This window comes from Parus major, chromosome 3 (genome assembly GCF_001522545.3).
Source record: "Parus major isolate Abel chromosome 3, Parus_major1.1, whole genome shotgun sequence".
Lineage (NCBI taxonomy): Eukaryota > Metazoa > Chordata > Aves > Passeriformes > Paridae > Parus > Parus major.
Window position 1 is genome coordinate 20,272,188 of NC_031770.1, and position 17,537 is coordinate 20,289,724.

Genomic DNA, 17,537 nt, shown 5'->3' on the forward strand with positions numbered 1-17,537 from the left:
CCTACAATGTTTTCAGTGATGACCACTTGGAGTACAGTGGTTTATCTCGCCAGTTCCTCTTCCGACGCCTCGAGCCATACACCCTGTACACGCTCGTGCTGGAGGCGTGCAATGCAGCAGGCTGCACTCACTCTCCACCCCAGCCAGTCTGGACAGATGAAGCTCCCCCAGTGTCTCAGATGGCACCTGTAATTCAGGCAGTGAATGCCACCAACATTGTACTGAGCTGGTTGCAGCCAATTAATCCGAATGGAAAAATAATTCGCTATGAAGTTATTCACAGACACACAGAAGAGGCTGTTGCAGGGCACGGAGCAGCAACAGATGAGAAAATTGTTTTCACAGAATATAACACTGAAAGCAATACATTCACCTATAATGATAAAAGTTTACAGCCATGGACAAGGTATGAATATAAAATACGCACCTGGAACGCAGCAGGCTACACTGACAGCTCCTGGACAGTGGCAAAGACCAGTCAAACTGCCCCAGAAAGTCTCGCTGTCCCCAGATTATCCGTGGTGTCAGCCAACCCCCATAAAGTGCTGATATCCTGGATGCCCCCAGCACAGCCCAATGGCATTCTCCAGTCGTACAGGCTGCTGAAGAATGATGTTCTTTATCCTTTCAGCTTTGATGCTGCTACTCTCAGCTATGTGGATGAGGACTTGCTGCCCTACACGGTGTACAGCTATGCAGTGGTTGCCTGTACCATGGGGGGCTGCTCTACCAGTGAACCCGCTGCAATACGGACCCTGGAAGCAGCTCCTGCCTTGGTGGACCCCCCATCTCTGCGGGCTGTCAGTGCCTCTCAAATCAGTGCATCCTGGGCACCTCCCCAAATACAAAATGGGGATATCACCAAGTACATATTGAAATTAGGCAATGAAGAGTATTATCCTGGCAAAAGTTTGCAAATGCTGGTCTCTAACTTACAGCCTTACACACGGTATGATTTTGCATTGGTCGCCTGTACCGCTGGGGGCTGCACCTCTAGCACATCCCAGCCTGTGATGACCATGGAGGCTCCACCATTAAATATGGAAGCTCCCAGGCTGCTGGTCATGGGCTCGGAGTCAATTGAGATCACGTGGAAACTCCCAGATAAGCCAAATGGCAAAATCACGAGCTACGACCTAAGGAGGGATGGTGTACTTGTTTACTCTGGTCTGGAAACTCGGTATCTTGATTTCACCCTAACGCCAGGCATGGAGTACAGCTACACTGTCACAGCAAATAACAGCCAGGGCAGCGTCACCAGCCCCTCAGCTCAGATAAAAACCAACCCCTCTGCTCCATCTGGGATGTTGCCTCCTAGGTTGCAGGCATGGTCTTCCAGCGAGATTTTGGTGGCCTGGGATCCTCCTATCAAAGTAAATGGTGTCATTAGAAACTACACGGTCTCAATCCACAAGCCTGGTGAAACAGAAAAGAAGACTTTTGACTTTGATGCGTCACATGTTTCCTTTCTGAGACGGTCATACATTGTGGCACAGCTACAGCCCTACAGCAGGTAAGTCTGGAAGAACCCATTTGTTGAATAAATGTTTTTGGGTGGTGCATTGGGCTGACAGGCAGCTCAGCCATCTTGTTTAAACAGATAGTCAGACCCACGGGGTTGTTTGCTAAAAAGCAAATAATAAAACCGGGATTTTTTTTCTTTTAAATTTACAGCAACAGCAGTTTTATCTCATCGTGATGAAGAGCATAGTGTTGACTTTGAGTATAATTAATAGAAGGAGTAATTCAGCACTCTGCTGTAGACTCCAAAACCTGCAGCCTTATACTGGTGTACCTTTCATGTGGTGTCTGCTGTCAAGAATAAATAGGGATTTAGTTGATAAAACTCCAGGTGGGGAGACCAAAGTCATGGTAGCTGGCCCGTTCACAGGGAAGCTGAGCTGAAATTACTGGAATGTTTTACCCTCAAACTGGAAACAAATGATTTGCAATTAAGTGAAAACTAAAACTTAAGAGAGGGTACCAGACTCTGCTACAGAAACACACTTGATACTGAAGTAATATTTTCCCCACTAATTCTTGATTATTTACCTGACCTTTCCTTATATATTTGTGTAGGCATAATTTGTGTGTGTTACATGGTTGATAAGTTTGTCTGCTATTTACATATAACTAATCTAAATCCAACGAGAGTATTAGAGGAGCTGTACTGCTCTCAAATGACATCCAAATCATCTCTTACAATGAATCATCATTTTGATTTGTATCATCAAAATCAAAATTATTTTGATCACTTCATTCCTGCAGATGTTAACTGCTCTGAAAAAAACCCAAACCACACCCAAATAAAAACCCATAAGACAGCGTTCTTCCTCTTTGCTACACAAGGCACAGCACATAATGTGTGTCTTCATACAAATTGTGTGCCTGTTAAAAATTCCAAAAGACCGGGAGAAATTAAAAAATCCGCCAGATCTCAAGCACGAATTATATTTGTATCTGCAGCGTTTTAATCACCTTGTTCCTGCTTTGTGTCCCCAAAGGTATGAAGTCCAGCTCCAAGCCTGCACGGAGCTGGGCTGTGCCTCCAGTGAGTGGGCATGGGCACAGACGCTGGAGGCGCTGCCGGCAGCGCAGCCAGCCCCTCTCATTGAGATACAAACAGCCGGCGGCTTCCAGTCGACTGCTTCCATCCAGTGGACCGGCCCAAAGCAGCCAAACGGGAAGATTTTATACTATGAACTTTACAGGAGGCGAACAACTCAAGCCCACATAAATTTAGACCTCTCACTCGTTTACAATGGTTCTTCAACCTCCTTCAAAGACGACAAGTTGCTGCCTTACACAGAGTACGAATATCAGGTGGGAATTGAAGCTATTTAGCAGCTCTGATTACGATTTCAGTACACTTTGAGAACCTTACTTTACACTTACAATGAACATACATAACTCAATTCTAATGTTAATAGCATTGTGAAACCTGAATGATAATTGTGAATGTATTTTAAAGACTTGAGAAGCTGAAAATAACTCCATATAAGCAATATATTCATTCAGCATCTGTTTAGCTTAGTAGTAGCCTGTGTGTCTTAAATGTTTGTGTACCCTCCACAGTCTCTGCAAGCCTCTGTTATAGGAAATTCTAGCTCTTAAAAGGTAGCTTTTTTTCATTATTTTTTCCTTTCCTCTTCCATCCTCCCCCATTCTATTATGGATTAATTTTTAATTTAGATCTTAGATTAATTTTAGATCTTAAAGCAGTTTACATCCAGAGGGACTGTTTTCTCTTTAAATTAGTCATTAGAATGGCAAGCACATATTCTTGGTGGGTCAAAAGAGAATTTACTGTTGATGGTCAGTGTTCTCATTTTGTTTAATATATACCTGAAACAGTGTATTCCACCACTTGAGCAAGGTGGAGATATATTTCTTTTACAGGCTCATTGGCTTTATAGGATCACAAGATAATTCAGGTTGGAAGGGCTCTCAGGAGGCCATCCAGCCCAACTTTCTGTCCAAAGCAGGGTCAGTAAAGAGGTCAGATGAGGTTTTGCAGGGTTTTATGCAATTGCATCTTGAAAACATTTGGGGGAGAGATTGTAACTTTACACACAGTCTGCTCCACTGCCTGACTGTCCACATTGCAAAAAAAATTTTTGTTATGTTCAATCTGAACTTTTCTGCTTGAATTTACACCTACTTTCTCTTGTCTCCTCCCAACATATACCATAGTAAAGAAATAGGCTCCACCCTCTCATTAGCCTGCTGTGGGACTGCAATCAAGTCCCTCCAAGGCCATCTCTTCCCCAAGCTGGACAAGCCCAAGTCCCACAGTTTCTTCTCACAGGCACTTTTCCAACCCCTGATTGTCTTGGTGGCCTTCCACTGAACTCACTATAATTTATCAATATCTTTCTGGTATTCTGGGGCCAAAACAAAATAGACTTTAAATAAAGGCAGGTAATCACTTCCTTTAATTGTCTGGCTGTGCTCTTGTTAAACAGCTCAGGATGTTGGCTTACTCTGCTGGCTTGTGGTCAGCTTTTTACCTTTAGGTCCTTTGAAGCAGAGGTTCTCCCTAGTTGATCAATAATGCTGACCCTGTGATGCTGCAAGAAATTATCCTCCCCAGGAGCGGGACTTTACATCTGTCTTGCTGAAATTCCCATTCTTTAGGGCCTTCTGACCAGCAGACCTGTCCTTCAGCATATCAACTGGTTCTTCCAGTTTAGTGTCATCTGCAAGTTTGATGAGAGCAGACGGTATAGATCAGGTTCTTTGGTAGCTCTGCTCCACTGCTATTGTTTTTTCCTTTTAAGCAGCCAGAAACTATGAAGAATTAAATTAAAAACTTGCTTTATCACATTGGTCTATCCAGCTGCTGCATGCACATGTGTCATAGAGTCATCGAGTCGTTCAGTTTGGAAGGGACATCCAGAAGCCATCTAACCTCACTCCTTGCTTGAAGCAGGTCCAGATAGACCAGGCTCTCAGGGCTGTGTCCAGATGAATTTTGGATCAAGTTCTCCAAATAGTAGAAATTGTACAGCCTGTGTCAGCAGAACTATTGTTAGACCAGATTTCCTTGCTGCTTTAGGCAGGATCTGTGGGGAATGTGAATTCAAGTGCAGATGGGGCTGAGTAGACAGCAAGCATTGGTAGCAGACCCAAACCATACTTGTTAGGAATCTTTCTTAGATGAAGAAAAACTCTCCAAGCTGGATGTTGTAGATATTGGCTGTGGGATGTTCTCAGCTGGACTAACTTAATTATCTCACTCAGAAGCTGGTTTTTGAGAAGTTGACTTCTCAAATAGAAGTCCATAGAGACTTTCTTCAGCCAACATTCTTAATGACTTAGCAGTGACAGATAAAAAAGGAAACCTCTTGATCAGATTCCTGTGCTTTATTGTGTTGTATTCAAGACTTAGCTTTTTATCTTGGTTCTGTTCCATAACCAGGCTGAGCTTTTGATTGGAATTCTAAATAATTTTTGGTTTTTTTCACCAGTGGCCATTTATTTCACCATGAGAGGGTTTTTAATGCATGTGTTTGTCTTCTGCTTAAGTCACTTGCAGCAGTCCTCTGGGATGTATTCTGAGCTTCTCCATTGTTGACAATTTATATCTTGCCTGTGAGACAAGTTATCCATAAGTATAGGGCTTGGCTCTTGCTATTATGCTGATGAAACCCAGATTTATATTTCACTTAAACTGGATATTGATTCTCCTGTCTCTGTATTTGAGGCTTGTTTGCTGGACATAAAACTTTAAATGCAACTGAATTTCCTCCAGCAGAATGCAGATAAAATCAAATGCTGTGATGGGACTCTCTCCAGAATTTTTGGAGATATTGAGATTTAATTCAGTGCTCTAATATCTTCTTTGGACCTGAAATTTTGAATCTGGGTTTTTTTTGGGAGTGTTTTTCATTGGGTTTGGTTTTGTTTTGTTGTTTTTTAATTTGTTTGTTTTCCTGGAAGCTTCAGCTGGATATTAGGTTTTGTAAAACCAGGCGCAAAAGTTACACTTCAAGAAATGATGACGTGAGTTTAGAAGCTCATGCTAATAAAAGGGACTATGCCCCCAAAATGTTCAGGTCATTGTTCTTCAAGGAAGCACATTTATATTTTAAAGGGCCAGTTCTGCATGAGCATATTAGCACCTGCTAGTTTGCAGTGGGTTTTTAAGTGGCATACAGTGCCTACTTCCATAGTCAGAACCATTTTGATCTTTGAAACTCCCTCCGCTGGTCTTGAGCATTTAGATATTTGCATTTTCTAGAGCATCTTTTAGTTATTTGCTGGAATTCTGCCTGATATCCCCAGCTCTATTAACCATGTGCTATTGCATGATCTCCTGTAAATCCCCCAACGAGTTTGCAAGCACAATCCTTTGATTCCTGGAATATTTCTGAAACAGAGTGTGTAGGCCCTTGGGAATCATTGAAAGTGGTGTGCAAAGTTACCATACAGCAAGCAGTCTATAGAGTCAAACCTATTTTTCTCAGCGAAGACAAGGCCCTTCTGAGCAGGAACTTCTGGCATTTAGTGCAGAGCAGAGCTGTCACAGTATGGTGTGATTTCCATGCAAATGAAGTATCACTCCTCCACAATTACACTTAATTGTGTTCTTAAAACTGCTTCTTTAGATTAATGGCTTAATGTCTTCCTGGTTTAGGACACATCCTTATTTCTATTTGGCAGGCAGAGAACATGTAAAAGACAGAAAATTGCAATTGTCCTTCTTGAGAAAGGTTTACGGCTCCCTGCAGAGGTTTATTCTCCAAGAGGACTATTCAATGCACCAAGTCAGGATCTGCAGTGCTGGAGCTGTCTGCCTCTGACCACTGTTAGAGGCACAGCATCCCTCCTGTGTGTGGAGAGTCCTTCTCACCCTCCTGTTACTGCAGCCAAGTGAAGGGTCTAGGAAGTACCCCAAGACATACCAGGGTAAATATGTATTGGGTCCTCTCAAAGAGAAAACAAATAATATTCTAACCTTTGGAGAGATAAAGAGAAAAAAAAAAAAATGTGTGCAAAGTCATGAAGACTAAGGAAGAACCAACTACATGGGGTATAGACTGTGTTAGTCACTATTGGTCACTTTGTAATGCCAGGAAAGACACTTGGTTTACCAGCCTGTCTGTCACATTGTTGGCTGAGCTCCAATTTGTGCTGATTAGTTAGTGACAAATATGTCAATGACTTCTGCAGTTTAAAATCAGGAAAAACTTGTTTTCTGGTTGGCCAGTGATGGATAGTCACCCATTTGTAATATCACTCATATCTGGCTCCTCTTCATTCTTTAATTCCTCATTTCTTCCCATCTCTCTGACAGAAGGATGCACTGCAAAGCAGTGACATTTAAAAAAAAATGTAGTTCTTTCTTCCATTACCTGCTTATTTTGTTTGTAAGACTGTTTTTTCTTATGAGGTTTCTGCTTCAAATTAAAGAGACTTTCTCAAACTACATCTGTATCAGACTACCAGCTTGACCTTAGCTTCTGAAAAGTAAAGCAGAGATAACTGTATTGTTTCACTGATGAAGTGGTGATACCTGCCCTAGATATCCCTTTGCAGGATGAGATACTTCCTTTCCCCTAGAGAAGGTACATGATAGGGAAAAGGGCCATTTGAAACCATGCAATTTTACTCATTAAGCCCCACTTCAGGCAGTGTGTTTCTCTTGTCAACACAGTCTTAAATTCAAATGTGTTGATGCAACAAAACCTTGATTTTTTTAAAATTAAATTAAATATAGATATTAAACTGGATTTGTTGGTGTCCAGATTTACAAGTGAGACTCTTGCAGCACCACTCTTGCAAGACCCTTCGCAATAATTGTGATCCTGACATATTCAAAACCATGGCAAGCTATCCTTTAAAAAGACATTAGTGTGAGTACCAAGGGAAAATATACTCCAGGGCTATAGATGGCTTGATATGATTTCCTTGATTGTATCTTTTTATTTATGAGGCATAATTTATGACTGCTGAAAAGCAAACTAAAATGAGTGATGACTAACTACAGCCAAAGTAATAAATCAGAAGCAAAGAAAGAAGTGGTGATTTTGATCGAATCTATTGAATTAGCTGTTGCCCTTAGCCATTACAGGTATTGGAAAGACCTTTTAATATCTGCTTATCTCTCTCATGGGAACTTGGTAACTATCTCATTACATACCCATAGGAAACAAATTATTTAATTTTCTATCTTTTAGAGTTAAATCTTTTTACATCTCTCATTAATTACTGGCATTATACTATGTTATATGGAATGAGCTTCCTTTAAAATTTGGTAATTTTGTTTAAGTCACAAAGTTTTTGCCTATTGTCGTTCCCTTTTCCAGAATGGGTTTAGCAGTTTTACTATTAGCATTTGAACAGTGGAGATGAATAGCAATCTTAAGAGGCTCTAATTAACACAGTACTAGAAGTCTGGACCTGAAATCTATCGCATTATATGTTTATGACCTCCATAAGGACACTAACAATGTTGAAGAGGGGAAAAGTATGGGGTAATCTGAGAAGGGGCAGTCAGGAAGCACACATTTGATTACTACCTTTTTGTACCCCTGCTCATGAATGGATGTGATGCTTTCTTTCCCTTGCCTTTGCTCCAAGGGATTTGCTCCACCATTAACTGCGCTAATTTTTTTAACTTTCTGCTTCACTAATACCTGCCTGACACTGAAGCGCCCAGATGTGAATACATTATCCTAATGCTGAATGCTAGATTTTGGTAGATAATCTTTGTTCTCTGAGCTCTACTGACATCACATAAGTAACCCCAAATTAACCAGCCAGTATGACAGTCAGTTCACAAAGACTTGTGAAAGATGCTGCAGTTGATGATGAGAGGGAGGTCCTTTGGGTTTTTTTTAATTTCAACCAGACAAGACTGTGATCACTTCAATTGTCATGAACATTGCTGTTCCAACATAACCAAAAGTTGAGGGCTGTGTTTCTGACTTGGCTGATGTCAGGTCTAAAATAAATCTCTTAAATACTCTAAAATATCTTGGAAAATAATTACACTGTGAAACCTCTGTGTTTATGTAAGTGTAGGCTTAGAAAGTGAACAAATCTAAGTCAAGAAATCCAAAGTAAAGACTCAAAAGTCTTTGAGGTCTCCATGGAACAGCATTAGAAAGAGAGGAGTGGTACAAACTACTCTGCTACTATTCTCTCTAATGGCACGTGCCAAGCAGTGCCAGCATTGAATCCTTTGTGGAAAGACCAGCAGTCACAGGTGTGTGGAGTGTTTGCTTACCATAAAAATTGTACCTGACTCTTACACACAGTAGAATTACATGCACGTGTAAAAGGGCTGGCTTGGTCTGACCTTGTGGTTCTCCAGAACCTACAGCCCTCCGTAACTCCCTACAGCTCTGAGCAGTGCTCAAAGCCAAGGAGAGGTAGTGACTTACTAATGAGACTTCTCTAAAGCAAAAGGCTGTTTTCTGAGTGCCTGAAGGAACTTGGTGCAAGCTGCTGACACATTCAGAGCTGAGATCTTGTCCCTCACAAAGACACCTGTGACAGACCTCAGACTAAGTGCGGTGTGAAGTGGCACAAGGCACACTGCCTGTTGGACGTAGAAGGAGCCAGAAGCCACTGCTGGTTGGCAATCAGCTCTTTGAATTTCACTCTTGCAAACAGGAAGGGTGAGAAGCATCTGACCTCTGTGCTATGCAGAGTGTCCCAACTCTTCCTGACCTGGAAAGTCAGGAGCAGCTCAGGGCTGCTGCCTTCATGGAGGCGAGCTGCCTACAGCACACTTCTGCCTGGTGACATCTCTCCAATAAGGAGAGTTTCACATTCTCCATAGGCTCTTCACTGCCTGAGGGTCCCCTTTGCAGGAGTTTGAGCTCAAAATAAATCTTATTCACTGCAGGTTGGGAGTTTCAAGAGTATTGCTGCAGATGAATCTGTGTGGTTCAGGGATGGAAGTCATCTCATGGCCTTCTTCCACTGTCAGCATCTATAGTAACATGATTGTTCTGTATCTATGTCCAAGGTGATTTTGGTGGCCTTGTTTCTGCCCTTATGGCAGAAGTTGTTAGCTCTACTAAGCCTGAACAGGCTCACCATGGTAAAGTGACTCTTCTCAGAACTTCCTGTCCTGCTTCTTATGTTTTGCTCCTTCTTGCTATGCTGATGAACCTTGAGGTTGTCCTGTGATCAAATGACTGATTGCAGGTTTCTTCTAGGAACAGAGATCTGTGACAGCTCAATTTATGATGGAAAAAAACAAGTTTAGTTACCTGTAACTGGAATTCTTCAGTCCCCTGAATATACGCTCTCTAGAGTGTTTTCTTCTCTCTCTTCTCTCTCTGGCTCCACTTCAAAGTGCAGTCTGAGCCAGGGGCCAGCAGATTGATAAAACATTAATTAGTAACCCTTGGTAGTTGATTTCAGAGCCCTCTCCTGTTTTTTTTGGGACAGTGCAGCCATTAACAACAACACATCTTTTGGCAGGGTGCTGAACCATGCACCATGATGTCAGATTTAATGTTTTTTGAGGCAGAATATTCAGAAAGTCAAGATGTAAGAAACTTTTCTTGGCTTTCTGCTCTTTGTGTTTTATAATTTAATACATCCCTAAGATGTGATTGCTTCTTGTTTGCTCCATGTTCCCACATGGTCTTTCACAATTTTAAGAAGGTAATACTGCTGCCATTAGGCTCTTTATATTTCTATATGAATTATGATTAAATATTTTTGGTGCTGATTATACCACAATTTATAAAGATTGTTTGTGAGCCCAAAAAGCATTTTACAAAAGCCTAAATAATGACATTTCAGTTTAACCAGGCTAGCTAGGCAACAGTTTCCATCCATGACTGTTCAGCGGTGACTTTTTGAGAAGCCATGACTTCTAATTTTAAAGACCCTGCTCATTGTGGTTTCTGTTGCCATGCTGTCCCGTTTTTTCCTTCAAAGAAGTGGCTAAACACCAGCATTTCCATCTGCAGTCAGTTCTGCGGATTTACTGCCCCAGGTTTCCGAACACTGACCAAGGATTTACTTGGACAGCAATTCTCATAGGGAAATATTTTTATAACCATCCATCCTTTTACAGATGGTTGAGCAGAAGTAAAGGGAGTTAAGGGACTCCAGCTTAGGTCAGTGTAAATCTGGAATTCAGATCCTCAGCAGTCCTGTTTATCTGTCACAGCTGTCTCAGAAGCTGGCACTACAGACTCACAGACACCGAGGGGGTTTCTGCTGGACACATGTCTTGGCAGGGCTGAGTAGCTGGTGTCTGTCTAGAAGGCACACTCAGAGCACATCTGTCTCTCAGGCCCACACAAACATGGCCATGACCTCGGCCTTTTTTTCCAGAGAGTCAGGTACATGGCAGCATGGCATGGACATCAACTCCCCCTTGACTGCTATAGGGAAGTGCTGGGCTGGGAAATCATGTCTCCTCCTGCTTGCTCCTGCTCCACCCAGTCAACTTTGTTTTCATTGTGTTCATGCAAAAGTGAAACTTCTTCAAAGGGATCCATGGGAGCATCCCAAGAATAGAGATGGGTCATCCAGTTGGGCATTCCCACTCCAGAGGGCAGCAGGCCCAACTGGCTCTTTTGGAGCATGTGATTGAACTACAATTACCTGACTCTTGAAGGAATCCTTTAACCACTTAGCTGTAGGAAGGAGATGAGCATAGTCACAGAATCACAGAATCTCCTGAGTTGGAAGGACTCAAGGATCATTGAGTCCAGCTTCTGGCACAGGACATCCCAAGAGTCACACCATGAGCCTGAGTGTTGTCCAAATCCTCCTTGAGCTCTCGCGGGCTTGGTGTTTCCACTTTCCTGGGGACCTTGTTCCAGTGCCCAGCCACCCTCTGGGTGAAGAACCTTTTTCTGATATCTGACCTAAAGCTCTCCTGACACTGCTTTGTTCCCTTGGGTCACATCACTGATCACCAAAGAGCAGAGATTGGTGCCTGCCCTTCACTGCCCCTCACGAGGAAGCTGCAGGCCATGGTGAGGTATCCCTTCAGTCTCTTCCAGGCTGCACTGGATTGGGACTGTTCTTACAGAATTGTTGTTAGAACCCCAGGCCACACTAATGAGCCCAGAACTGGCAATGGGGTGGCAATAAAGTGCAGTGTGTGAGGACAGCACCACCAGCTCAGGAAGCATGCTTGGAAGGGTACTCAAGTACAAGAGGCTTTATCACATTGTTCTCACCTAAGTAAGGAGATGAAAGTGAGATCAGGAGCCAGGTAAGAAGTATCTGCATGTCACTGTCACCCCCCTGCTCACCCAAGCTGGACATCCCTTCCTTGTTGGGCTCACAACCCGTAACTGTGGTGTCTGGTACAGGCCACTGCAATGGTGAGGAGAGAAGGCAGCAGTGCTTTTCCAACATCATTGCTGTTGCTTTTCTGGTTTCAGCCCGTTCCCAGGTTCGAAGGAACCAGAGACTCATATGCATATCATGTTCCCATTATTCTGTGCGCAGTTTTCAGGGCAGGATGTATCTTCATTTCTATTTAAGTAATTCAATGCCATTGACATCCAATAATGAGGTTCTGAATGCAGCTGTGGAAGTAGAAGTTGGCACTGGAACAAGTGATGGCCTCCCCACTGTCATTATCCTTCTTTTGCTCTGTTTTTCCCAGGGGTGACTGGGCTGCTCTGACAGTAGAAACACTCTGGAATTCCAAACCTTTTGTTTTGTACTTTTACTTCCTCCGAAATGCGCATCAGTCCTGTGCAAAATATAAGACCAAATGAGATAATGGGAAACAGAGTGTCCCAGGGTCAGAGGGACTTATGTCTGCTATAAATCTCCAAGTTCTGTGGCACAAGAGAGCCTCACACTGCTTGGGATGGGGAAGAAATCCTCACTCTGTTCTGTGACAGTGGCCTTTTCTGGCTCCTGGCCCTTTCCTAGTAACAGAAACAGGCTCCTTGGGGTCACAGAACCAAGCCTGAGAGAGTTCAAGAAGCATTTGGGCAACACTGTTGGGTACATGGTGTGGTTCTTGGGAATGGTCCTGGGCAGGACCAGGAGTTGTACCCCTTGTGGGTCCCTTCAACTCATCTTATTCTGTGATTCTGTGAATTAGGACTTCCTGAAAGACGAGGTGTAGGCACCTATGATAGGTGAGCGATTGATGAAAGGAGGTGTCTCCATCCAACCCTCAGTAAACTGTTTTCTTCCCAAATTAGTTTCATTCCTCTCTCCTTCAAAATTTCTTGGCAATCCCATTCTGAGGCTGAATTCCTGTGCTACACAGGAAAGCTCTGTTCCTCACTCATCACCTTCACTTTAGCTGTGGGTAGCTTTCTCAGCAGGTCAGGTCCAGCACTGTTACGCTCCATGCTCATTAAGGCCACAGCCTGGATATAACTGGAGCATTTGAGCCCAGGTAAGCATGGAGTTGATGCCAGTGCCACACTCAGAGCTGCTCTTTCCATATGTGTTTTATTCTTTCCACAAAGAAATATGACCCTTGAAATGAATGACTGTGTGTAAACCTTCGTAGCAGCTGGAACTGAACTGAGATACAGGGTTTGACCTACTGCAGTCAGGTGAACAGAGTTTGACTTTATGAATCGTTCACAACAGAGACGTATTACTGATTCCACTGAAATGAAAGTGCTTTGGCTAAGCTTTTTATTGCAGGGCATCATCTGTACTTAGGATGTTTCTGTGCACTACTGATGGAATCAGGCAGGATCTTTGGGTTTGTAATTGGCAGAACCACAGCCTTCAAAGCCATTTTAGTTGTTTTTACTCATTTTCCTTCTCCAGGATCCTTGTGAAGTGTCTTGTGTTCTTGGAAATTACTATTGCAAGCTGGAAGGATCCAGGGTCAATTTTGAAGACTTACTTCTAAACCTCCTGGTTTTTTTCAAGAGATAGCCAGACTGTTCCCTTCCCTAGGACCAGTGCCCAAAGTAGATCGCATAAGAATGTGTTTTACTGTAGTTAGAACTGCTTGACATGAAAGCTTACTAAGGAATACTTATACTAAAAATCGCTCAGACAGTCCTCTTGTATTGCCATTTAGATCTATCATTCTGATTGATCACTATGTGGTTGGCTAATATTGAGTCTAATTTAACCCTATACGCTCACGCATCCATCTATTCTGTCTATTGTACCTGACATTCTACAAATTACTTACTCATGCAAATGACGACCTAAGGCAACCTTTTATGATATTCGTGTTTAATTATACAAATGCTTTTTGATAAATAAGATTATACATCCTTCCATATGTTTATTCAGTCCTTGATGAAAGCAAAATTTAATTTTCATGCAGATTTGTTGGAGAGTGTGTTTAATAAGTGCTGAGTTTTATGTAGTCTGCATATCACTCTGGTTTTGGGTAGCTGACAAAATCAGTAGGCATAGTTCATAGAGACATGTGGGTTTTAATCAGGCCTAATTCAAGCTGCTAATTTTTGAAATCTTGGAACTGAAGTCATTGCCTTTGTGCTCATGCAATAAAGCAAATGTTGTGAAAATAAATGAGAAATGCTGAATTAACTATACACTTCAGTGGGCTTTATTTATATTACAAGTCACTGAAAATGTTTCCAAATAACTGATACATTCATATTTTTAGGAGAGGGATGTTCCTGCAAAACTCACTGGTTCTAAAGAGTAACTAGAATTTGGCTTGTGTGATTCAGTCATGGTGAATGCAATTTTTAAGTATCACCCAAGGCCAGGCTGAATTCATTGGGGCTGTCTGCATACATGAAGAAAGTGTGCAGAAGGGAGAAATTGCAAGGACCAGATATCAGTATTTTTGTTCAGATGTCTTTGAAAACATTATCCTTGTTGATTGCTGCTCCTCCAGGAGTCCTCTTGGCATGGTATGACACAGATAGTGGTAGGAATTCAGAGTGTGGGGATCATGTATGAAGAAGACATGGGAACACACATTGCCTGAGACATGACTTTTGCTTCTTTTCCCAAAGTGTGGCAGTGGGTAATATTCTACTCTTCTCTTAGAAAGTCACTGGTCAACACAGGTGCTGAATGGCCATTCAGGGACATTTTCCAGGGGTGCCATTGCACCATCTTTTACCCAGTGTCAGTAGAGCTGCAGTAGCCCCTCTGGCTAAAAGCAGATGTTTTGTCGGCTCGAGTTCTTTGCTAAGAGTTTCTTTGGTTTTGTGCCGAAGGTGTGGTCAGTAAACTCCGTGGGCCGGACACCAAGCAGCTGGTCCCGCTGCCGGACAGGCCCTGCCCCTCCTGAGGGCCTGGGAGCTCCTCTCTTCAACACGGTGGCATCCACTGTGGCTGTGGTGAGCATCAGCCCCCCTGTTAAGCCTAACGGGGTGGTCAGTATCTACAGGCTGTTTTCTAATGATACCAGAGGAACTGATGTGGTGGTGAGTATTGTCAGCACTTTTTCTATAGTTACATTTCCACTTGTATTTTCTAGCTTTAACAATTTTGTTTTTACAAGCTGCTAGTGTTGGTCACAGACTGCCTTCCTCTCCTGGCCTCCTGTTGTTTGTTGCTCTGCAGTGCACTGTCCTGTCTGTGAGCTTAAGCTGTCTACTGATTTCACATTACCCATTTATTCCTTCCAGTGCACTTGGCTGTGTCTGTGTCTGATTCAGCCAGTTTGTCCCATTGGTGCCTGCATGGCCTCCCATTTCCATTCCCTCACACCTGCCATGCTGCTGGCTCGGCTCTGGCTCTGGCATCAAGAAGTACCAAGTGCTTCCCTTTGCTTGCTTGACTCTCTCCTTCTTATTTTTTGCTGAACTCTGCTAAATCACATGCTGCCAAATGAGAGCAGATGTTGCCCCTCGTTGGTGTTTTCTACATATTTTTATTTCTTTGGCTTCAAAAAAGCTATACCAACAAATGACTGCAGCAAAAAGGTGAAGTGGCAGTTTCTGTGAGCAGTTTCAAAACAGGGCACTGATACCTTTGCCAGAACTTCCAGGTCTCCCTTGCTGAGCTTAGGAAAGCTTCCTAACAGGCTCACCCAGCACAAGGTCTGTTTGAATGCAGAGCAGCATCACGTTAGTTCTTGACTCAGATGCACCTACCAGAGAGCACATTCTCCTGTCTGGGAGTGACCTGACCCACCAGACACATCGGTGTCACACTGCCCAGGACTGTTTCCTGCATCCACGTTGAGAAAGCTTGTGAGATATGCATGATAATTTGCTAGCACATTTATCATGGAGCTATTTTCCACATTAATTTATTTTCTGCTTCAGTACCACTTATCCCAGAGTCTTTCTTTAATGGCTTTCAGCTTCTCTGTTGCTGAGAATGACATTTGCAGTAGACATACAGTGGTCACAGCTCAGCTAAAGACATCTTGAGGCCACTGATGGCATGGTCTTTTCCTTTGAAGAGTGTCCTTTAATTTCCTAATGGGAGAAAAACACAGAGTTCCCATTATACAACAGCTGCATTAATGTCAGACTTAAAGGACATGCAGAATCTGCTGCCTGTCTTCTTCTGGGGTTAATTCACCTCCATAACTCTTATTTAGTACCTGAGGTGCTTGAAGCTGTGACAAGTTTCCTCTTAATTTTTACAGCTGTCAGAAGGGACTGCCACCCAGCAGACAATACATGGGCTAAAACCTTTCACCACGTACTCCATTGGTGTGGAGGCCTGCACCTGTTTCAACTGCTGCAGCAAAGGACCCATGGCCGAGTTCACCACGCAGCCAGCTCCACCCTCAGAGCAGCCTCCACCACAGATCCGCACCGTGACCTCCAGGAACGCCTCTTTCCAGTGGAGTGCTCCTCAGTCACCCAATGGCATTGTCACCAGGTAGGAGCTGCCACCCAGCTGAACCTGTCCACCTTGGCTGGAGGTGGTGCCAGAACAGTGTCAGCTGGAATTCCGTGGCTGAGAGCACTGAGCTGTTGTAGCAGTTGTCTTCCTTCCTTGGCATGTTGGTGGTGATATTCCCTGTAGCCTGAACACCTTCTGGGAAGTGTTTCTATACAGTGATTGCTTTTCTCTTGAACAGGATACTGGGGAGGATGAAGGTGGAAAGGTCAGGAGGTGATTGACAGCTGTGGTTGTATAGTCAAATAGTTGTGAGTTCAACTGGCAGTGAAGAGAGAGCTGCAATCTGGATTTCCTTAGGCAAAAATCCTGACTTGCAGAAGTGAGCAGCAAGGTAACAGGCATCAACAGTGAGTGTCACTTGTTTACCACCATAATTGCCCAGTTATCTGACAGTTAGGACCAAAATCTCCAAAAGAAAAACTGGGATTAAGTCTAATTTCTTCTCCAGTAGCCAGACAGGCAGCTGTTAGGATGAAATGTGGGACTGGCTTTTATGTTATTTAAGGCCCTTCATTCATCAAAATCTCAACTTTTTTCTCAGCTATGAGCTCCATGTGTACATGGCGTGTCCTCTGAACCTACAGCCGGCAGTGAAGGCTTGCAGTCCTGGCCCGACTGAGGTGAAGTACACAGGGAAAGGACAGAGTGCCAACGTGTCCAACCTGGAGCCTTACACAACTTACAACCTGCGAGTTGTGTCCTACAACTCTGTTGGCAGTAGCGCCTCCGAATGGATTGGATTCACTACGGAAAAGGAGCGTGAGTATGAGAAATGATTCACTGACCAGTGATGCCTGTTTCTGAGGCCTGGGGCTGCACAGAGCCAAATGACTTCCACACCTCTGGTTGAGAGGACAATCCCAGAAACCTCTTCTTCCATGTCCCTGGTTACTGCATCTCTGCTGCACATTCATTGAAATTCTGCTCTGGGGCTTAACTGCTCATTCCTTCAAAAATATTTCTTTGCTCATCATCTGATGTCACATCCTCTATCTTGGGAGCCTGGAAACCTTTTATTTTACTGAAAATGGGCAGCAAAGATGCAGAACATAAATGTTCAAGTATTACCAGAAGGCTGACGTGTAGTAATAAATATACTGCCATAAAGAATTCCTTGGAAAAGTGGAGATCTTGAAAGAGACCAGGTGATTGTTTTCAGGAACAATCTAATTGTTCTAATTGATGCCACACTTCTGCTAGGACTCATAAAAGTTTTCTTTGGATGTCATCTGAATGACTGGATGCTTGTGTACACTGAATTAAGA

At 43.2% G+C, this 17,537-nt stretch overlaps 1 protein-coding gene across 2 annotated transcripts in view; it reads left to right on the forward strand.

The window, feature by feature from the left end:
• USH2A (usherin) overlaps positions 1 to 17,537 on the forward strand; it is a 368,965-nt gene that overhangs the window by 342,248 nt on the left and 9,180 nt on the right. For both annotated transcript variants that reach the window (XM_033513296.1, XM_033513295.1), the window contains exons 62-66: positions 1 to 1,513; positions 2,505 to 2,823; positions 14,625 to 14,834; positions 16,010 to 16,248; positions 16,814 to 17,031. In XM_033513296.1, the coding sequence (XP_033369187.1) occupies positions 1 to 1,513; positions 2,505 to 2,823; positions 14,625 to 14,834; positions 16,010 to 16,248; positions 16,814 to 17,031 (2,499 nt within the window). The remainder of the gene's footprint in view (positions 1,514 to 2,504; positions 2,824 to 14,624; positions 14,835 to 16,009; positions 16,249 to 16,813; positions 17,032 to 17,537) is intronic.